The sequence below is a fragment of the Arabidopsis thaliana genome, assembly GCF_000001735.4.
Source record: "Arabidopsis thaliana chromosome 1 sequence".
NCBI lineage: Eukaryota > Viridiplantae > Streptophyta > Magnoliopsida > Brassicales > Brassicaceae > Arabidopsis > Arabidopsis thaliana.
This window is the reverse complement of record NC_003070.9, coordinates 10,678,958-10,702,034: the sequence shown is the minus strand read 5'-3', so window position 1 is coordinate 10,702,034 and position 23,077 is coordinate 10,678,958. Positions and strand designations below refer to the sequence as shown.

Below are 23,077 nucleotides of genomic sequence, written 5' to 3'. Positions count from 1 at the left end.
AACTGGGTTACGATGAGACTTTTATATTGGTATTTAACTTTAATGTTTAGAGGTTACGATGATACTTTTTATTTTTGATGTTATAATAAAATGATACTTTTATTTTGGTTTTTAATTTTTTACGATGAAACTTATTGTGACATAGGTCACAGTCTAAATCTTTATGATGCTTATTTATTAATTAACCTTATACTAGTTATCAGGAATATAGCCATATATATCCCAAAGTTATCATCAAATATTATTATTATTATTATTATTTTTTGTATATATTGAACAGTGATGAAACATTAACGAAGCAAATAAAAAGTTTTGAGCTCCCAACAAAAAGAAGCTAATGTTTTGATTTTAAACGAATTCGGATCTTATATTTGAGTATCTTACATTGGTATTAACAACAAATGATTTACACGCTATTAGTTCATCGTACAAACACACATGAATATCAAGTAATAGTGAAGACGAAGAAGAGGGTTTTAGAGAGAAAGATTGTAGAAGAAGAAGTTTCTATTTTCTCTTATTGATAAAATACTGTACATTGTGAGTATATATACAAGTAAACTCTACCAACTAAACCTGACTAAACCGGACTTAACCAGCTAACAATTACAAAATCATACAATGCCTCCCAATATGCCCCCTTAAGATGAGCCGAATATATTGATGAGACTCATCTTGGACTGTAAGTGATTGAATTGCTGAGGGAAAAGAGGTTTAGTTAGAATGTCTGCAACCTGATCTTCAGTGCGAACATGAAGCATCTTCAATGAGCCTGCATCCAGCTTATCCCGAACCGTTTGGCAATCTATTTCGATGTGTTTAGTCCGTTCGTGGAAGACTGGATTGGTTGCTATGTAAATGGCTGCAGTACTGTCTGAGAAGAGAACCGAAACTGATGAAGGACCAATCCTCAAACCAACAAGAAGAATAACCAGCCATGACATTTCACATGAAGCAAGAGCAAGTGCCCTATACTCTGCTTCAGCAGAAGATCGAGATACTACAGGTTGTTTCTTGGATCTCCAAGAGATGAGTGATGATCCTAGAAACATGGTGAAACCAGTAGTCGATAGTCTAGTATCTTGGCAGGAAGCCCAGTCTGAGTCTGCAAATCCAGTGAGAGTGAGATCAGGATCTGAAGAGTAGAAGAGACCTAGACCAACCGTGCCTTTGATGTATTGCAGAACCTTGTAAACTGCTGTGAGGTGGGAAGTGCGAGGCGCGGAAGAGAACTGGCACAACTTATTCACAGCAAAAGTAATGTCAGGGTGAGTTATTGTGAGATACATTAACCGTCCAACAAGACTGCGATACAACTCCTTATCTTCCAACAGTTCACCATCTGTCTTAAGTAACTTCTGATTTGGAATCATGGGAACTGAAGATGGTTTGCATCCAAGCATGCCTGAAGAAGTAAGAAGTTCAAGAGCATACTTCCTCTGACAAATGGATATACCTGAATCATTTCGAGCTATCTCCAAACCCAAGAAATACTTCAAAGGACCAAGTTCACGCAATATAAAACTCTGCTTCAATGCTTCTGTTAACTGCGTAGCACCCTCTTGTGTAGTACTAGCAATCATTATATCATCCACATAAACCAAAACTGCAATGAACTCAGAACCATAAGGACGAACAAAAAGAGTATGATCACCATGACACTTAATGAAGCCAAGCTGACGAAGTGAAGCTGAAAACTTGAGGAACCATTATCGTGAAGCTTGTTTCAGACCACAGATAGATTTCTTTAATCTGCAAACAGCATTCTTTGGTAAAATGATCCCCTTACTCTCGGCATAGCCTTCAGGAACTCTCATATAGATATCTTCATCCAAGTCTCCATTGAGAAAAGAGTTTGAGATATCCAACTGATTCAAGAACCATTTCTTAGAAGCTGAGATCTTAAGAAGCATTTTCACAGTAACCATTTTAGCCACAGGTGAAAATGTTTCATTATAATCCAAGCCTTCCTTCTGAGTAAAACCCTTAGCAACAATTTTGGCTTTGTACCTCTCAAGAGTTCCATCTGCATAAAACTTCACAGTGAATATCCATTTACAACCCACAACTTTCTTCCCTGGTGGCAACACAGTAATCTCCCAAGTATTTGTACTTTCCATTGCTCCAATCTCCTTATCAATAGCCCCACACAATTCTTTCGAATTCTTTGCCTCAGAGTAAGATTGAGGGATTGGAATTTGAGTAATGCTATTAATGTATAGCAAACGTGATGGAGAGAGTTTGAAATATGAAAGAGAAGAGGAAATGGGATGTTGGGTGACATCATTGTCAAGAGAGTAACAATGATAATCATTTAAATGAGCAGGTGGTTTTCGTGCTCTATGAGAAGAAATTTGTGTTGATGGAGAAATTTGAGGTGATGGAAGATGAGGAATGATCGAATTACCTGAGGGCAAAGAATTCATCTGTTGAAGATCATTATCTGCATCGTTCACTGCAGCTTCTTTATTCAAATCTGCCATAGGAAAGGAATCCTCATGAAACTCAACATGTCTAGAGATATAGACTTTGTTAGTCTCCAAATCCATGACTTTGTACCCCTTGTAACCTGAAGGATATCCCAGAAAAACACAAGCTCTTGACCTAGGCTGAAACTTATGACGTTGCTGAGGTGAGGTTGAAGCATAGCACAAACAGCCAAAAGTTCGAATGCGAGTGTAATCTGGAGGTTTACCCGTGGGAACTTCATATGGAGTCTTATTAGAGAGTACCTGAGAAGGAGTTCGGTTGATCAGAAACACTGCAGTGAGAACACAGTCACCCCAATGAGACAATGGCATCTTGGACTCAAAGAATAAAGCACGAGCAACATTCAAAATGTGTTGATGCTTACGCTCTACCACTGAGTTTTGCTCTGGAGTTTCAGGGCATGAGTGATAAGAAACAATTCCATGATCTTTGTAAAACTGAGTGAACTGTAACTCCTTAGCATTATCTGATCTAACACCTTTAACCTTTGTGTTGTATTGTTTCTCAACTTGAGTGATGAAAGCAGGGAAGATACTAAGAACATCATTTTTGTTCTTTAGCAGATAAATCCAAGTTGCTCTGGAGTGATCATCAACTAAAGTCAAGAAGTACTTAAAACCTTCAACAGTTTCCACTGAAAATGGCCCCCAAATGTCTATATGTAATAACTCAAAAGTTGAATTACAAATGTTGTTTTCAGAAGGGAAAGACAGCTTCTTCTGTTTAGCTAAGTGACAAGTATGACAAAAAGCATTCTTCTTATTCTTATGACGAGTAGTTCCAAGAACTTCTGATATAACATCCAGTCTTGAGAAAGATGGATGATCGAGTCTCTTGTGCCACATACCAATGTCCACCACTGCATTCACTGAAACGGATGGAGATTCTGTATCTAACACATAGAGATTCCCAATACGGCGACCCTTACCATTCATCAACCCCCTGATAGGATCCTGTATTTCATAACAAGATGGATCAAAAACCACTCGTGAACCAATATCAGAAGTCAATGAACTGATACTGATGAGATTTAATCGAAACTTAGGTATAAATAAGACATTCTGAAGAAGAATATCTTTATTTAACCGAACCAATCCAACTCCACTAATTCTCACTTTAGGACCAGTAGGCAAGTTCACAAAATTCACCACAGAAGAGTCGAGAGAAACAAACAGATTTCTGTCATGGCACACATGGTGAGTAGCACCAGAATCAATCACCCATGTGTTACGTGACAGTGTGTGTTGAGAGACTGCCAGAATGCCAACAAAAGAATAAGTGGAGTTAGAGAAAGAGATACCAGTATGATCCAGAGCTGACTGAGAAGTGCTAGCACCAAGAGGAGATTGAGTTGTCAGTTGAGATGTGAAGTGAGCAATGATATTCTGGAGCTGATCATTAGATAAAGTTCCCTGTAAACCTGCAATGTTGCCTTGAGGAGCAGGTGAAGCAGACAGGGTAACTTGAGCAGCCACTGGAGACGGTTTCTGAGCTTTATCAGTGGGTTTCCCTTTAGGTGTGAAGCCCGGAGGAAATCCATGTTTCTTGTAACACCTTTCAGCAATATGATCAACCCTGTTGCAGTAGGAACAAATTAGCCTTCCCTTGTTAGGACCATTTTGGACATACATTACATCAGGAACCACAGAATCATCATGTGTAGGTGTTGCTTGAGAGATCTGAAAAGTTGAGGGTGGAGTAGCAACAGTGAATACTTTCTGACTGTCATCTTGATCCAGAATATTATAGACTTCAACCAGTGATGGCAAAACTTTCTTAGCAATGATCTGACGACGAACAATCGCATAAGATTCATTCAAGCCAGCTAAAAACTTCACAGTCTTAGCTCTCTCTGCCTTCAGTTGCAGACGAGCAGATTTCCCACAAACACAAGGATCATCAGGTTCTTCTGAGCTGTCCATATGGTTCCACAATGTCTTCAAACGAGTATAGTATTCAGATAAAGTCATAGAACCCTGACGAAGATCCTGAATCTCCTGAGTAAGGTTGTAGGTGCGAGGTAAGTTAGTAAGATGAAATCGACCGCAGAGATCACACCAAATATCAGAAGCATCATCCATTCACAAGATGCTACGATAGATCTGTGGAGAAACTGCATTTAACAACCATGATTTCACCATAGAGTTGCATCTCGACCATGCTCTAAACATCGGGTCTATAGACAATGGTCTAGGCAAGGATCCATCAACAAAACCTATTTTGTTCTTAGCATCAAGAGAAATACGCATCGCATAGCTCCAATCATCATAATTCGTTTCTTCAAGACGAAGAGAGATGATGTTTAAACCTGGATGGTCTGCACTGTGCATAAACAGAGGTGACTGAGTTGGATCAGAGAGATCTGGCGATGGAACACCTCTTGGAAGTCCGGAAACTTGAGATATAGCTGCTGGATGATCGATTAGAGGAGAAACGTTACCATCGGAGGTAGATCGAGTAGATCGGCGAACAATGGAGCTCGCAACGGAGCTCGCAACGGACTTGGATCGAGTTGATTTGAGAGTGACTCGAGCTGCCTTCACCATTTTGAACGAAAAAGAGCTCAAAAGATGGAGGAAACCAGCAAGAGAAGAACAAAATCAGATCGGAGAGAAGAAGATTAGAACCGTGATTGCTCTGATACCATAATAGTAAAGACGAAGAAGAGGGTTTTAGAGAGAAAGATTGTAAAAGAAGAAGTTTCTATTTTCTCTTATTGATAAAATCCTGTACATTGTGAGTATATATACAAGTAAACTCTACCAACTAAACCTGACTAAACCGAACTTAACCAGCTAACAATTACAAAATCATACAATGCCTCCCAATATCAAGTAAAAAACATCCTAACATAATCCTTGTAAAATAGAAATTAAAAGAAATTCTATCATCCCATATTATCACCAAGATAATAAATTATTCACTTCATGTTGAAGACAACAAGGACATGACTAATATTCAAATGAGTCGAAGTTTATTCGAACAACAAGTCGTTGTATCGGTAGCCGATTAGTGATACCTTGAGTCTTTATATAGTTTTATCTATTTCATACAAGATCATAGCATATATCTGCATTTAATGTGATGTTTTGATTGAGCTATTGGTTACATAAAATAGTGTGTTGGTTATGAAAATGTATGATCAAATTTTGACCATGACGTTGACTCGAATGACAGGTTTGCCAGAGAAGTCGGTGTTTTAAATAGGTATTGTTTTTTTGGCGTTAACTAATTATTCAAACGTCAGACAAATAATATTGTCTAGCCAGTATTTGTTACTTATTATTTTCTTATTATAATCCAAAGAAGAGAGTTAAACTCATACTCGATAAGACAGGTTTCACGTGCAATGCCCATAGACCAGAAATCAAATACATTTTTGGACTAGACTAATATCAGCAAATCAAACATATAGTTGTTGAGTCTATTTTATTATGTTTAAGAGAATGCGTCGTTAAACTGGCTTAGTAACGTATTGGAGACGCACTAAATAAAGTTACATATATGGGTAATGGTATGCTCCACGATTATAAATATCCCATATTAATGAACACATATGGATAAGTCATACGCCAAATTTGCATGAGACAGAAACACTTGGAAATTTCTGATGCTGATAGAAAAGGTATCTCGTTTTCTAAAATGATCCAACACATTCAAAAGAATAAATTAAAATCTCCGAGAATTAAAATTAATACACAAAACTAAATATCTCACAAACAAAAAAAGAATAAAAAAGAAACGAGTGAGCGCATGTGAGATGGGCCAGACCCTCTGATCCAACTGGCTGTTTCTTCGAGGGACATGCATGAATGGCCATTTCCTTTCTTCTCTTCCTACTTAGGGTTTTTGATTTTCTGATTTTTGACTTCGCATTTATTAGTTATTTTTCTTTTATACCTTAGAAATTTCGGCCAAAATTCATGAATAGTATTTTTTAGATCAGTTACTAAAATAGTGTTCGAACTCACGACATGATCTGACTCCACCGCCACAGTCAGATTTCAGATATTTTCTTATTTATTTTGCAAGCACATTCTTTGGTATCTTCATTCCTTTCCTTTGTTGTACATACATTCTTATCTCTAAAGCACCTTATATATAATTATATATATATACACTACTGTTTTAAGATAAATAAGTAAATATGTATAGTATTAAAAAAATTGTTTTCTCAAAAACAAATAAGAAATTGATTTTTCGCTCCAGTTAAGAAAATTTGAATATTGTTCCCGTTTAATATCCAAAAGAATATCTAACCTGTTAAAATCATAGTACATACTATATTTATGGTGAGCAATTTTTAAAAATCCAAAATGTATAAATCCTAGCAAAAGATTTATTCTTCAAAAGATAAGTGTTCTATAAAATCTGAAAGCATCGAACGTAGTTGACACCATTTTAATTTTAACGTCTTTTCTTATTATTTTAAATCTTAAAATTTGGAAAACTTGACATAAAAGCTATGCAGAGCCATCAAAATACAAACTTCTACCGAAGAAAACAATAAAATCGAACAAGTTAATTAAATGTTATGCTTCCTTTTAATTAGTAATTATAGTTGCCAACAAATTATCAAATCTATTTTTTTTTTTTTTTTTTTGCAATGGTTAGTCCATCGAAGACAGATCCTCCAATGACAATAACCATGAAGACAACCACATTCACCATTATTTTCTGTTCACGAAGCGTATATATGTTTCGTTTATGGCAAGTAAGACTATTGATCCTTAGCCAAAATAAAAGGAAAAAATTTAGTAAGACTATTGATAAACACCTAAATGTTATCCTGCAACTTCTTCTTTATTTTATTTTCCTTGGAAATAAGTCATTTAGGATCAATCTTATCTATTGGATATTGATTTCATGGTGGTCGTTAGAGAGCAAAGCCATTAAGATTTTATTCATGGCATCTTAAAGCCATCAAACTATCATGATGAAAACAACAAACTATAAATGCTATCCCAAAACTAGCAATAAATGTTAGAATAAACTGGATTCATTTAAAATTTGATATTATCTTCGGAAACTTCTCTCACTTTTTCAGAGAAAAAAACAGGTACAATACGTCTATACCGACACATCCTATTAAACCGTATATCTAGGTTTTTTGCCGGCATAGATATTTTGTAATTTTGCATACGGAATTAATACAAATTTGTACGAATACATCTCCATGCATGAAATTGAACGCCTTAATAGCTAGTACATAAAAAAATGTTTGAAAGATTGTTAAAAACGTACTACTGTACATGTTAATATAGTTGATCGAAATAAATGTTTCACGTACTGCTATAATCTTTTTATATCATTACATTTAATAGGAAAAAATCGTCGAAAGTAGCTAACTTAATTATATATACGAACGTTCCATTTTACCAAAAGAATAACACTTGTTTTGTATTGACTGCATTTTACTCATTAGCCATCAACATTTTGTGTAGTGTCGAACATTTTAAGATCCATCCTTCCTCTTATAAATTGTACTATTCGGGTCTTTATAAATAACGATGCACTCGCATGATCAATTATATTTCTGAATAAATATATTGATGTGGAACAAAGAAATAATGGAGTACTAATAGTATGTGGTAAACATGTATGATAGGTTGCCATAAACTTTTTTGAATATACTATATCTACTATTCTTTTTTCGGATCGAGTGACATCTTTATTCAGTAATTTGTGGTTTTGAAAAGAAACAAGTTTCACAACTTGAAAAGGAATGGGAACACATATATATGGGAACACATATATATATATATATATAAATATTTCAATTTAAGTTATTGAATTAAGTTATGGGAACACATGTTTAAACGAATGTTAAGAAAAGAAATACTCTAATGTTTAAACGAATGAAAAATGCAACTCTTATGTTTTTGGTCTTTCCAAATACATTATCCTTGTACCGATCGAATAATGATATACGCGTTGTAGATCTTATATTAGAGAGATAATTAATCTGATTTTAGTAATTTTTAAATTATATGATCTTACCGATGATATAAAACTGTAGAAATTTGTTTGGGATTAAGAAATAGTAAACGATATCGAATGATTCTTAAAACCGTAAAAAGTAGTGGTCTGAAAACAAGTTGATAGTAACAGTTTTGTGATTCAGAATTATTGAAACGATAATCTAGGTACCATAATAGTATAGGATTACCATTAACATAACACTCATAACAGTCGACGAACAATAAATATGGATATTTTTCGTATAAATGTGTGTAGTACACACAAGGATCCACACGTGTGGATTCAGTGTGGGGGAGGGAAGGGTAATTGCGTGTAGCGATGGAACACCGTAAGTACTGTGAAAGAGACCAATGGAAGAAGCCCTACTCTCTCGTTTTTAGTATTATGTCACGTCCCATCTCCAACTCATGTGAGTGCCCACTCGTAATTTTGATCCAACGGCTACGATTCATTCCTTGTTTTCATAACCATCATCGTACACCGCTCACTTCCTTTCTTTCTAGGGACAACCATACACTGTCCTATTCTTCTTCTTCTTACGCATATAATAGTATCTACATAACTATTTTGACGTCGAAAATCTATCCTATACGTATTTTAATAATATATATTACCCGTCAATTCAACTTTGTATATATCGCCGACAGAAATATATTAATACATATTCGTATATACATACCGGCTGTTCTTAATAAAGAAAGATTTCGCTTTTGAGAATCTTGTGACCCAATTCAAAACGTATAGAGTGGTGTGATAGCTAGTTAAAAGAATTTGACCATTCACAAATTCGTTTTGGTTCATATCAAAATTGATTTCCATTGCAATACGAATACGAGAATGACAAAAGTCAATGAATGATTTTGTAAGCAGAATTGATCAAGTATGACTAAGAAGCACTATTTTGGCCGCCAGGAAACTATGTTAGGAACATCATTACAAAAATTACAAATCTACGCTTTGTTATATACATGACATATAATCGATGATGCCTTCAAAATTAGTTTCATATTGAAACATAACAAAAATTAATAGTTTAACATGATAATTGACATATGTTGATTATACTAAATAAATTATTTGTAAAATAGGGGGGAGAGAGAAATATGAAGTAACAAAAACAAAAAAGAAAAGAAATGAGAAGATGTCTCTAAAAGCGAATTTTTAATTATTTATTACTCACCTAGTCACCTTATTTGTCATTTTTAATTTTTTATGTTAAGTAATTCTGAAATCTTCCATTGTTTTCACTAAATTCACCCATAATTCTATATATCCATTTTTTAAAACATAACTTGTGAAATCTAGTGTATATAATAACTAATAACTGTTATATTTTTATATTTGTTTGTGTGGGAAAATGTTAAGTAATAACTGTTATTTTGTATAACATGTTCTCTGTATATAATAAACAAGCACTAGGGTACTAGCTATAAGCTACGTTTCTAATTTGTCGCAAATTTTTAAGGTTTTGCTTAAGAATTAGTTGCATAAACAAATGCTAGTTGGATACTTTTGATGCTGATGTTTTATGTACGTATATCACTTTCTTGCATAAAAACACATTAGCCGAATTTTCTAGCAACTGACAATAATGCAACTGAATTTAATACAAATAAATAAATAAAATCTACAAAAGATATGGCGATGGTACTGATCTATTTGTATATAATGCTGTTTCCAACGTTACCCTTGTTTACGTCAAGAAGTTGCACGTGCCTTCTTAGGGCAGTCTTGTCATTTCCCCTAGGTAAATGATCACTATCTCCATTGTTTGGAATCAAAATTCATGTTCTCTAAATTTTTTTCTTTCTTTCGGATAAAATTATCTAATTAAAATTTATTGGAATCTTAAGAAAAAACACGTATATTCTTTATTACAATATATAGCTGAAGAAATCAGATTCGCAAATTTCCAAACGAGGAAGTGTGTATTATACATATATATTACCAATTATACCCTCTTCTACATGCAATTCGAACTACTATTATATACATAAAAAAAAAAAAAATAGAATCAGGAAACCCTAAAAGCACGTCCTGTCATTTTTATCAGGTGATTTCACTGTCTATATATATTGACTTATTGCTATATTCTATATAAAATAAATTTTGCTGTAATTCGCACACTTCCATTTTCACATTACACAATCAAATAATGAGGCAAAATAAAATAGCCAATGAAAGAGTACTTATGTACTCCAAACAGAACTTTTAAACCTTGACCAGTAAACCAAAGGATTTCTACAGCAATGATATTTTTCCTAAAACAAATTGATTCATTTTATTTGCAATAGTTCACTAAAACTCTAGTATAAAAAAGCCTTTGGTCATCCACTAGCTGAAAAAAATCTACAACAACACATAATTTTTATAAAACTACTATGACAAAGAAAAAAAAAAGAGTAAGAAATACGATCATGTAATACTATAATATATGATGGTACCATAACGTATTATTATTTTTTTTTTTTTCCTTTGTACCATAACGTATTATTAAAACCATAATAGTACTCAATTTTAATTACATGGACGACGCAACGAAGTTTTGAAATTCGGGAGAAGCATAAATTAAAAAAAGGCACGAGTCCCAAACTGTAAATAAAAAGGAAATAAGGGGTAAATTAGTAAATTAAGTGTCCTTTCAGAACAACAAGTTGCTTTAGAAGAAAATCAAAGACCCGCTCCGTTCGGGTTCGGGTCAAAAAACAGCCATTGTCGTTCTTTCTTCTTCTTCTGATTCTCATTTCAAATAAGAGAGAGAGAGAGAGAAGTAAGTAAAACTTTAGCAGAGAGAAGAATAAACAAATAATTATAGCACCGTCACGTCGCCGCCGTATTTCGTTACCGGAAAAAAAAAATCATTCTTCAACATAAAAATAAAAACAGTCTCTTTCTTTCTATCTTTGTCTATCTTTGATTATTCTCTGTGTACCCATGTTCTGCAACAGTTGAGCAAGTGCATGCCCCATATCTCTCTGTTTCTCATTTCCCGATCTTTGCATTAATCATATACTTCGCCTGAGATCTCGATTAAGCCAGCTTATAGAAGAAGAAACGGCACCAGCTTCTGTCGTTTTAGTTAGCTCGAGATCTGTGTTTCTTTTTTTCTTGGCTTCTGAGCTTTTGGCGGTGGTGGGTTTTTCTGGAGAAACCCAAACGACTATCAAAGTTTTGTTTTTTACAATTTTAAGTGGGAGTTATGAGTGGGGTGGATTAAGTAAGTTACAAGTATGAAGGAGTTGAAGATTCGAAGAAGCGGTTTTGAAGTCGGCGAGACCAAGATTGCGAGCTTATTTGGCTGATGATTTATTTCAGGGAAGAAGAAATAAATCTGTTTTTTTTAGGGTTTTTAGATTTGGTTGGTGAATGGGTGGGAGGTGGAGGGAAACAGTTAAAAAAGTTATGCTTTTAGTGTCTCTTCTTCATAATTACATTTGGGCATCTTGAAATCTTTGGATCTTTGAAGAAACAAAGTTGTGTTTTTTTTTTTGTTCTTTGTTGTTTGCTTTTTAAGTTAGAATAAAAAATGAGATTATCTTCAGCTGGGTTTAATCCTCAACCTCATGAAGGTAATTCTCTCTTTTCTCTCTCTATTGCTTTGATACTTCTAGCAAATAGTGATTTTAAACTAACTTTGTGAGTTTTGGATTGAAAGTTACAGGAGAGAAAAGAGTTCTTAATTCTGAGCTCTGGCATGCTTGTGCTGGTCCTCTTGTCTCACTACCTCCTGTTGGAAGCAGAGTTGTGTATTTTCCTCAAGGTCACAGTGAACAGGTTTTTGTCTCCTTCCTTTTATGATTTGGATTCAAATCTTTCCTTTTTGGTTACAGGTTACTTGAGAATGTTTTGTGGTTTTCAGGTTGCTGCTTCGACCAACAAAGAAGTAGATGCTCATATACCAAATTATCCGAGCTTGCATCCGCAGCTTATCTGTCAGCTTCATAATGTTACAATGCATGTAAGGAACTCACTATCAGTTTTTATGACAAACTTTTCTAAGTGTCTTTTCTGTTTGTGTGTTAGTTAAGAACTTGATTCCTTACCATTTCAGGCTGATGTGGAGACTGATGAAGTCTATGCACAGATGACTTTGCAACCGTTGAATGCGGTATGAGACTTTACTATGTAATTCATAATTAATTTTGTGGAATTTGTCGGTGTTTTGAACCTTCTTTGCTTGGTTTGAATGCAGCAAGAGCAAAAAGATCCTTACCTTCCCGCGGAATTAGGTGTCCCAAGTAGACAGCCTACAAACTATTTCTGTAAAACTCTGACTGCTAGTGATACAAGCACTCACGGAGGTTTTTCTGTACCTCGCCGAGCTGCTGAGAAAGTTTTCCCTCCCTTGGTAATTCATCTTATTGTTCATATGAATTCTACTTTCAAGATTAGCTATTGCCTCCTTAACAATAAAATTTTATGTGTTCTTCAGGATTACTCGCAGCAGCCACCAGCTCAAGAGTTAATGGCGAGGGATCTGCATGATAATGAATGGAAGTTCAGGCATATTTTCCGAGGTTAGCTTTCTTCGTGAAAAATCCAAGTTCTTATTAATAGCTGAAGAACAAAGAGATTTATTTAATCTGTATTTGTTTCTGCGTTATAGGCCAACCAAAGAGACATCTCCTTACCACGGGTTGGAGCGTATTTGTGAGTGCTAAAAGGCTTGTTGCTGGTGACTCTGTTCTTTTCATCTGGTTAGAAACATCTTTCAAATTGGGGTTTTTGTTTAAGTGTTACATTCAAATCATGAAACTGACTCAAGTATTTGTAATGCTAGGAACGATAAGAATCAATTACTTCTTGGTATAAGACGAGCCAACCGACCACAAACTGTCATGCCTTCATCTGTTTTGTCAAGTGACAGTATGCATTTAGGCCTTCTTGCTGCAGCAGCTCATGCTGCCGCTACAAACAGCCGATTCACCATCTTCTATAACCCGAGGTATCGTCTTAAGTACCTTATGAATGCACTTATGTGTTGATTCTCTTCGTTTTGCATCAAACGGATTCGGTTTTTCTGCAGGGCGAGTCCATCAGAGTTTGTTATACCCCTGGCTAAGTATGTGAAAGCGGTTTATCACACTCGCGTCTCTGTTGGTATGCGGTTTAGGATGCTGTTTGAAACTGAAGAATCTAGTGTTCGTCGGTAGGTGAATTATCAGAGTTCCTATAATTTACTCTGCTTTTTGCTGCTGAATGTCCTTAAGAATCTTCGTTTGTTGTCAGGTACATGGGTACAATAACTGGCATTTGTGATCTAGATCCTACTCGTTGGGCTAATTCGCATTGGCGATCTGTCAAGGTTTAGCTCAAAACCAAACCTTTAGTAGAAAATATTCATTGGTCTTTGCATTCTCGTATACATATATCATTCATCATCTGATCAAAATGCAGGTTGGGTGGGACGAATCTACTGCAGGAGAGAGACAGCCAAGGGTTTCATTGTGGGAGATTGAGCCTTTAACAACATTCCCTATGTATCCATCTCCTTTTCCTCTCAGGCTTAAACGGCCGTGGCCTCCTGGTCTCCCATCTTTCCATGGTATTGTAAATTTCAAAACTTTAACAAATCTCTGAAAGGTTTCTATTTCTAGTCTTTTATATCTTCTAATTTTGGTTGCAGGCCTTAAAGAAGATGATATGGGTATGAGTATGAGTTCACCGCTTATGTGGGATCGAGGACTCCAATCTCTAAACTTTCAAGGTATGGGAGTAAACCCGTGGATGCAGCCGAGACTTGATACGTCGGGCTTGCTTGGTATGCAAAATGATGTGTACCAAGCAATGGCTGCAGCTGCCCTTCAAGACATGAGAGGCATTGATCCTGCAAAAGCTGCTGCTTCACTTCTTCAGTTCCAAAATTCGCCGGGGTTCTCAATGCAATCTCCGTCCTTAGTGCAGCCGCAGATGCTGCAGCAGCAACTCTCTCAGCAGCAGCAACAACTCTCTCAGCAGCAGCAGCAGCAGCAACAGCTCTCCCAACAGCAGCAGCAACAGCTCTCTCAACAGCAGCAGCAGCAGCTCTCTCAACAGCAGCAGCAACAACTCTCTCAGCAGCAGCAGCAACAGGCGTATCTTGGCGTTCCTGAAACCCACCAGCCTCAGTCTCAGGCTCAATCACAGTCAAACAATCATCTTTCTCAGCAGCAGCAGCAAGTAGTGGATAATCATAATCCGTCTGCGTCCAGTGCTGCTGTTGTTTCCGCTATGTCTCAATTTGGTTCTGCTTCTCAGCCCAACACGTCACCACTCCAGTCCATGACCTCTCTGTGTCATCAGCAAAGCTTCTCCGATACCAACGGAGGAAACAATCCTATTTCTCCACTTCACACTCTTCTCAGTAACTTCTCTCAAGACGAATCTTCTCAACTGCTCCACCTCACTAGAACAAACTCTGCAATGACTTCATCCGGTTGGCCATCAAAGCGTCCTGCAGTTGATTCATCGTTCCAGCACTCTGGAGCCGGTAATAATAACACTCAATCCGTATTGGAGCAACTGGGACAGTCCCACACAAGCAACGTTCCTCCAAACGCTGTCTCGTTGCCTCCATTTCCCGGTGGTAGAGAGTGCTCGATCGAGCAAGAAGGAAGCGCCTCAGACCCGCATAGCCATCTTCTCTTTGGAGTCAATATAGATTCATCTTCTCTTTTGATGCCGAACGGAATGTCAAACCTTAGAAGCATTGGTATTGAAGGTGGTGACTCCACGACTTTACCCTTCACATCATCTAATTTCAACAATGATTTCTCGGGTAATCTTGCAATGACAACACCTTCTAGTTGCATAGATGAATCGGGTTTTCTACAATCCTCAGAAAACCTCGGTTCCGAGAACCCACAATCTAACACCTTTGTGAAGGTAAAGTTTTATTTCTTTTCCCTACCCAAAATGTTCTTCTTGTTTGCATGCATAGCGATGATTCCGGAAATGTTTTTGTAGGTGTACAAGTCAGGGTCTTTTGGAAGATCGTTAGATATATCAAAGTTTAGCAGCTACCACGAGCTGCGAAGCGAGCTTGCTCGCATGTTTGGCCTCGAAGGCCAATTAGAAGACCCTGTGAGATCAGGCTGGCAGCTTGTATTTGTTGACCGAGAGAACGACGTTCTTCTCCTCGGCGATGACCCTTGGCCGTGAGTTTATTAACTTATCCCTCATTTCCGCATTTGGTTTTGTCCATTTCCATGTTTATTTACCTGCATTTACCATTATCGACAGGGAGTTTGTGAGCAGCGTGTGGTGCATTAAGATACTGTCACCACAAGAAGTGCAACAAATGGGAAAAAGAGGCCTTGAGCTTCTCAACTCCGCGCCATCTTCCAACAATGTCGATAAGCTCCCGAGCAACGGGAACTGTGACGACTTTGGGAACCGGTCAGACCCGAGGAATCTCGGTAACGGTATCGCATCAGTTGGGGGTTCATTCAACTACTAGAAGTAGATGGAAACCTCCCTTTTTATTCAAGTTAAGTTTCAATCTTATAAATTAGTAGTGAGATCATCTTAGTTTAATTACTAGCAAAAATCTCTCTTTATTACTTATAAAAAAGGGAGATTTGCCTTTGCCTTTGATGGAAACAAAAACTATATAATCCCTCTGTCGACTCGTAATACTGTAATTATAAGATCTTTTGGTCTTTTTCTTATATGAATATTTTTACTGAACTCTATATATGTCACTTTCCTTACTCATTTCTTCAATCAATATGATAGTGAAGGGTTATTTTGGAGTTACATTAAGACTTTGTCTGACTAAAATGGTCCACAGAGAAAGTGATTTGGGTCCCAATCTCCTTATTGGAAGTGAAAGCGTTTTGTGGTTTTGTTGTGTGAAACACCAAAATATTCCGACCCGCAATTTGGGGCTTTACCCTAAAATTAGATCTCATTTTGCGTCAGCAAAAACTTTATCTCTAGACACGTATCGATCCGTAGTTCGTAGGACATTTTTATTGGTAGGTAAATTAATATATGCCCTTATCGTTTATAGTAAGTTTTTTTTTTCACAATATCGTTTATAGTAAGTTTAGTTTTCACCAAAGAATATGAAACGAAATTTGTAGAATGAGTATGGTTTTTGTTTGCGTCTTCATGTTAAGATAATTAGAATATTATAACATGGTAAAAAAGGAAATCTAACTCCTATTAACTTGAGAAAATAAACGTCATTTCGATAATTGATCGAAATTGTTGTGAATTTGGAAAATATCTTGCAATATAACTTTTTCTTGTTCGGTTTTATCGGAATGGGATTAGGTAAGTTATGAAATGGGCATCATTTGAATAGTATAAGAAGAATTTATGATTTAGTTTGGTATTTGATATTATTTTTGTTTGGTTGTCCATTAGGATATATATATAATAGAGTGACCAATTAATTGAAGACCATGTTTTATATATGATATTTAGTCAAAGAAATAACAAATCTGATAAAGAGATATTTGTAAGTATTTGGTTTTGATGTGTGGTGTATGAATGTGACTCACATAAATCTTTAGTGGTGGGACTATATATTCTAAGTAAGAAATTGGAAATGGTTGAAAATAATGTTGGGTGCATGTGGTAGGGACATTTATAGATGACACAAGTTAGGGCACTTTCATGAGCCCTAATTAAATAGTGCATGGTGACCCATCATTCTGAAAGTTCTCACCTTCTTTCTTTTCTTTTCTTTTTACCTTTTTTTCTTCTTTTAAAAGGTATTTCTTCATCTTACAAAATCAATTATTAATTTTAGTTTCATAGGATGTAGTAGCCATTCATTACATGGTTAAGAATATATTCAAATGAAGATCTAAGATCATAGCTTTTGTCTACTACACATAGAATCGTATGTCTTTTCTTGATAGATGTCATAACTATATAATTTCAATCTTATTAGAATTTCATGACTTTAATATCTAGAATTCTTGTTTGTTTAATTTGGGATTAAGTAGCTGAAAGTGGACGAATAAAACTCTTTGAGTTCATTAATTCAAAAACATGCATGAGTGCATTACTCTATAATTAAAATTATTTTCATTGATGAATATACATTGGAAGAGGACATGATCAGTCCATTGTGATAAGATCTTATATATAGCCGTAATTTGATCTTAAAAGGAAAACGTTTCAAGCTTCAATAATTTTGTTGATCGAATGGATAACTTGTTTTAAAGTTTGCTATTGAAGACCTTACCTTTATCTAGTAGTACTATCTCTAATTCGGTCTCATTACCAAGTAGAAATAATCAAATGATATTTGCACTGTTAGTTCCATAAATCCAGTGTTCAGAATCAGAGTACCACCGTAGTAGAATGGAAATAATATCCTAAATTTCTATATCTAGATGTATAAAATTTAAAATGAATATAACCAAAACAAGCTTTTAGCGATAAGGGTTTTGAGTGGATATGTGAAATTTGTTATTGTGCGACTATCTTTCTCATTTATCTCTTTTAAAAACGACGAACAGAAAACGTCAAATGTGATATTATTGATTGTCTAAGCACTTTTTGAACAAAGTAAATATAAAGGCACTTTTTGAGTTGTAAGACCAAAGAAAAAAATAAAATTCTTTGGACCATCCTTTCGTTGTACTAACTACTCTGTTACCATTTCACTGAGTGATCCCTTTTAACATATGTAATTCTATTTTGTAAGGATGGTTTCCATGCGATGGTACAACCATGCATTGTTAACGAACGATCCAATCTAGAATATTATATGTCATAACTTCCACAAAACTACACAACCTAAGCAAAAGCATAGCTAGTAGTGTCCTAGTTCCTATCCACCAATGTTTCTAGAGGTTTGAAGCGAGTTAGGAAAGAAAATGAGTACTTTCTATAAATGTGTTTAAACGGTAATTATAATTTAGTTTCAATTACCACACAACATACTTAAATGAGAAACAATGATATTGCTTTTTTCTACAAAATTTTCACCAAACTTTCTTAATCGAGTTTTCTAAACCAATTTTCTTTCTCTATATATGAATATGATAGCCAAATCATTCAACCTCATTTATGACATAGTTGATCACAAATATTAGCTTTAGTTTTTAAAAAAAAAATCTTTTAGCAGAAGCTACTTGAGTTGGAATCAACAATTATATTCGATAAGTCTTCACAAGTTTGTATAACAATCTTCCATGCTTTTAAGAAAGTTTAGCCCTTCCACTAATCTTTTGAAGTTTCCTGGCCAATTCTTTTTGAAAAAAAATTTGATGGAGAAGAAAAATAATCGTGGGCCGTTGCAGAATAAGACTTAAACCAACAAAGGTGGAGATCATACTATAACATTTCGAATCTTTTTTCACAAATGAAAATTCTTGGATCAACAATTGTTCTTGATCGTTTTAACATTGTCCATGGACCACAGCCCACATATGCTAATGTAATCCAAAGAGGGCCTCTAGATACATAGAGCTACAATTGCTGGTCGGTTTGAAAGTAAACCACTAAATTTTTTGTTTTACTCTTTAGAGGTCAAGTGTGTACTAACGCCAAAAGTTCACTTCCAGTAATTTGGCTTTCTTGGTTTTGTTGTCAGTTCTAGTTAACGTGTTTCTAAAGGTAATTGCAAGCCCTAACTTAAGACACAATCTTTGGCATTCTCTTTTAAGTCTATGCAACATAATATGCATTCCATTTCTATATTACACAAAGGGGCTTTGAGAATCCAATCATGGTTTACTCAGAAGACCAAAAACTCAATCCAATGCCTCATGAGAACCAACCACAACATATCTTGTAACTTGATGCCGGTATTCTACCAGTTTCCCGAATATATTGGGCTTCAGCCACTGCCTTCTCAGCATCACGGGTTTTTCTAGCTTCCGCCAAAGCCCGTTTCTCTTCTGACCTTTGCTTAGCCAACGCAATTTTCTTCATTATCTTTGCTTCAGCTTCAGCTTTCATCTGCTCAACTTTAGCCTACCAACAGAAGTTTAGCAATGCTTTATCAATGACTTTGGTCTAAGTGACCAAGCAAAAGTTACAGAGAATAGAAAATTTAATCTGATACCGCCTCACATACCTCTATACGTCGCATTTCTGCTTCGAGTTTGGCTTTCTCCTGACTTTCCCAAGCTTGGATTCTGATTTCCTCACGCTTATACCTAAACAATTTTGAGTTTCAGAAAGAAAAGAACAACACATTTTAAGTCTTTTACACTATGTTTCTCCACTGGACATGCAACATATTTGGTTTAGGTCATAAGAGCAGACAGACCTCGCATTATGTTTGGATTTCTCTGCTTCTTCCCATGCAGTCGCTCGTTTTTCAAACTCAATCTTCTGTGCCTCCTCTGCATCTCCATTGTTTTTCTTGTTCTCCTCTTCTTCTTTACTTGCCCAAGCGGCGATGTTCATCTTCCCTAGCTGAACTCCAAGAGCTACAATCTCTCTTCGCGTCTTCGCTTTCTCTTCCTCCTCAGATAGTTCTCTTCTTGTGTTTTTCGACATAGAAGATTCCTCTGGTTGGCCACCTCTAGGAGTAGAAGGGAGAGATGAAGTCGGGCTACGAAGAGGAGTTGTTGCACCAACTGGTGTCACAGATCTTGAAGGTTCTTGACTCGGTATAGGTGTCATTTCGGTTCCCATATCTCTCATACATACCGAACGAATCGCAGGACCACCTTCACATATATAAACACTTATCTTGTCAAGCTCCGAAAGCTCTAATAATTAAAACAATTTCACAAAAAAACTAGTCTAATTCTTTACCTGTTGTATGATCATGTGATGAATCCGCAAGATCATTGCTTTGTGTGGATTGGTCAATCAACGAGTCTCCTCCATACTCTTGAGTTAGAATAGGATGTGGCGCCGAGGGAACAACATTAGGGAACTTCTCAAACCCATCAACTTGTGAGGATTGGCACAGATCCATCCTAGATTTGTTATGCTCGTAACCTGCATTATCAGGCACAATTCTCACAGGTATTCGGTTCCCTTGACCGTTCTTCCTCATCACCATGTTCTGTCTGCTCATTATCCACTTCTCAGCATCATTCCATTTAGATGGCATTTGTCTTGAAGGATATCCTCTTGAGCCATGATTCTGATTCGAACGCTCACCACGAGCTCGGTGAAACTCGAAGCTTGAAGAGCTAGCGTTACTGTCATAATCAAGGTTTTCATCTTCTTGAGGTCTCATTATATGAGGAGAAGCCATATTCAAGTCCCCTTTCCTAAATTGCTGCAGTCTAGGCTGATCATTTTCCCTTGGAACAACACCTTCACACCGATCTTTTGAGCCTTGATTATCGTTCTCGGTTGGATACAAAACCGGCTCATTTGGCAGCTTAGCTACTTCTATATCCGTAGTTGTAGCTGCCACTAGACGTCATATGTAACAAGAACAGAGCAAACACACAAACTTTAGCCAAGTGTTCAGGACCAAAACAGAACAAAGACACAAACTTTAGCTTAATGTTCAGGACCAAAACAGAGGAAAGACACAAACTTTAGCCAAGTGTTCAAGAACAAAACAGAGTAAAGACATAAATCGACTAAATGACTTCAATTGTAATACAAAGCAGAGAGACGAAACAAGAACAGGTCAAAGACACAAACTTTAGCCAAAAACAGAGCAAAAACAGAGGTTTTAGCAACTCCTTCAAAGCTTTAACTTATCAAACTGAGAGATGGAAGAAGAAGAGAGAAGATTAACTATTACCATCGTCGTCTGAATAAGAGTTAGAAGCTAACAAGCTGTTCTTGGAGAACTCGGAGTCATCTGGAATCTGAAGACGAGAAGGAGATGTTCTTGAAGAGTTACTGTTGGACTTGGATCCTTCTCGCTTCATGTTATTGAGTGGACCCATTAGCTTCATTCTCAGCTTCGTTGGCGAGATTATACTCTTCTGCAATATATATATAAAAACCTAAAAATATTGAGCTTTCTTGATTTTTATGAAATTCTATTAAAAAAAAGATAGACAAATCAACTTTTTCTTGTTGAATTGAGGAGAGAAAAAGGACGAAAATTTCTGAAACAGAATTGTATTATTTAAAGTTCATCTCTTCCTCCCAGAAATTCTTCAACAGAGGAAAATTAAAAGGTAGAAGTGGAACTCACTGTAACGTAAATGTACAAAGAGTGTAATAGTAAGGACAAAACAGAGAAGTACAAGAAGATTGAAAACCAGAGAAATGTTTGTACTTGAGAGAGAGATAGATAAAAATTTAATTAACCTGCACTTTCTGTATCCTCTCGTAATCCATTGCCAATGCCAAATCTTTTCTCTATCTCTTTATATTTACAGACACAAAGCTTGCTTTCTCTAATTCCTCTGTCTCTGAAAAAGAAGAAGAGAGACAAAATGGGTTTTTTCTAACTTGTTACTAACTCCTAGCTTCAACTTTTTTTCTCTAATAGGGCTTTTGGGAATTTTTAGATGATGATAATGATTGAACAAAAGACGAATTTGTTTTTGTATTTATATATTTTTTTGGGAATAGTTTTTTTGTATTTTATGTTAGAGAAGAGAACCAAAGAAAAAAAAAAAAAAAGTGAAGATGGAGGACTGTGCACGCCGGTCCACATTTTGCTTGTTTATCATTCATATCCACCGTTCTGATTTCGACACGTCACCTAACTTCATCTTTTTTTTTATGAGTACTTTGTTATATTGTTGTTGTTATCCACGAATACAACAATTTTGTTTCTATCAAATTAAATCTCGAAAACGACTTTCGTTTATAGTATTAATATAGGAGAAAATATTGGGAAAAAGAACATTTTAATTGATTATATACTTCAATTATATACTTCAATATAATTATATAGAGATACAACGTAATTGATGGATAGATGATGAAATTAGAATACTGTAACAAAGTTTCATTTGAGTGTAATGAATTTTGAATTATTTGAGATAATAAAGAATTTTAACAAAAGAGAAAAACTTGAGATACTAAATGCCAAAAAGAAAAATTTATAAAGATACTTATGTGGATTTACTGATATCTGAAGAGTCTATAAATAGACTAGTAACAGGGGGATTTATTATTACATCTGTCGATCTCACCACTCGTCATAATGAACTGAATCATTACTTTTTCACTGTGAACTTAATAATAATAATTAAAATAAAACAGAACCTAAAATTTGTAAGAAAAAACAATATACAGTATTTGCCTGTTTAGTTCAGAGTAAAAAATCCGGTAAAAAGTAAATTAAAACTTATGAGCCGATGGAAAAGTTAGTAAAATATCTAGAATTTGGTCACGAGAATTCGTTTTCCTACACTAGTAATTATGATTTTGAAAAATAAAAGAACAAGGTAATATTTGTTGTCCTCAAATAAATGTATATTTTTGTTGTTGTTGTTGTTGTTTAAAGAAGAAACCGAAGAAGTGGTTATGAGTGTAGATTTGGAATGAAATGTAAAAATGAGTACTGACAACTGAAACGTAAACAATCGAGAACTGACACTTTCTCCACTTTAGGGCATTACGTTTCTCTGTCACTTTGACCGTTGACTACCTCTCTTCTTCTTTCTCTCATCAATTGTTTACTACTACACATCACATTATCATAAATTTTTATCTTAGGATTATAAATTTAGAATCGCCTGATTATATTAAACAAAGTGTGAAGATTATAGGTTTT

The 23,077-nt window shown here is 35.6% G+C and overlaps 2 protein-coding genes and 1 pseudogene across 5 annotated transcripts, besides 5 other annotated features; 1 reads left to right on the top strand and 2 right to left on the bottom strand.

The window, feature by feature from the left end:
* Nucleotides 1-641: 641 nt before the first annotated feature.
* On the bottom strand, nt 642-5,036 carry AT1G30340 (annotated as a pseudogene; the record flags this gene model as incomplete). The annotated part of the gene is made up of 1 exon: nt 642-5,036.
* A 6,010-nt stretch (nt 5,037-11,046) lies between these two features.
* ARF6 (auxin response factor 6) lies at nt 11,047-16,213 on the top strand. Of its 3 annotated transcripts, NM_001036038.2 has the most exons (15): nt 11,197-11,730; nt 11,817-12,041; nt 12,128-12,246; nt 12,332-12,430; nt 12,524-12,580; nt 12,665-12,820; nt 12,905-12,989; nt 13,079-13,169; nt 13,253-13,417; nt 13,499-13,621; nt 13,702-13,777; nt 13,870-14,017; nt 14,099-15,336; nt 15,418-15,608; nt 15,694-16,213. In NM_001036038.2, the coding sequence occupies exons 2-15, from the start codon at nt 11,999-12,001 to the stop codon at nt 15,908-15,910; spliced, it is 2,808 nt and encodes a 935-aa protein (NP_001031115.1). In that variant the 5' UTR covers nt 11,197-11,730; nt 11,817-11,998; the 3' UTR covers nt 15,911-16,213. The 3 variants fall into 3 exon arrangements, with proteins under 3 accessions (NP_001320924.1, NP_174323.1, NP_001031115.1); NM_001332891.1 differs by having other exon boundaries at nt 11,047-12,041; NM_102771.4 differs by having other exon boundaries at nt 11,172-12,041; nt 12,134-12,246.
* Nucleotides 11,433-11,477: a sequence feature (AT1G30330.uORF4).
* Nucleotides 11,703-11,774: a sequence feature (AT1G30330.uORF3).
* Nucleotides 11,774-11,884: a sequence feature (AT1G30330.uORF1).
* Nucleotides 11,839-11,919: a sequence feature (AT1G30330.uORF2).
* Nucleotides 11,875-11,919: a sequence feature (AT1G30330.uORF5).
* A 2,684-nt stretch (nt 16,214-18,897) lies between the features above and the next one.
* AT1G30320 (Remorin family protein) lies at nt 18,898-21,956 on the bottom strand. Its single transcript, NM_102770.4, has 6 exons — nt 21,658-21,956; nt 21,140-21,326; nt 20,185-20,799; nt 19,691-20,096; nt 19,496-19,577; nt 18,898-19,392 (listed from the first exon to the last, which is right to left on the bottom strand). The coding sequence occupies exons 1-6, from the start codon at nt 21,685-21,687 to the stop codon at nt 19,183-19,185; spliced, it is 1,530 nt and encodes a 509-aa protein (NP_174322.1). The 5' UTR covers nt 21,688-21,956; the 3' UTR covers nt 18,898-19,182.
* Nucleotides 21,957-23,077: the final 1,121 nt, after the last annotated feature.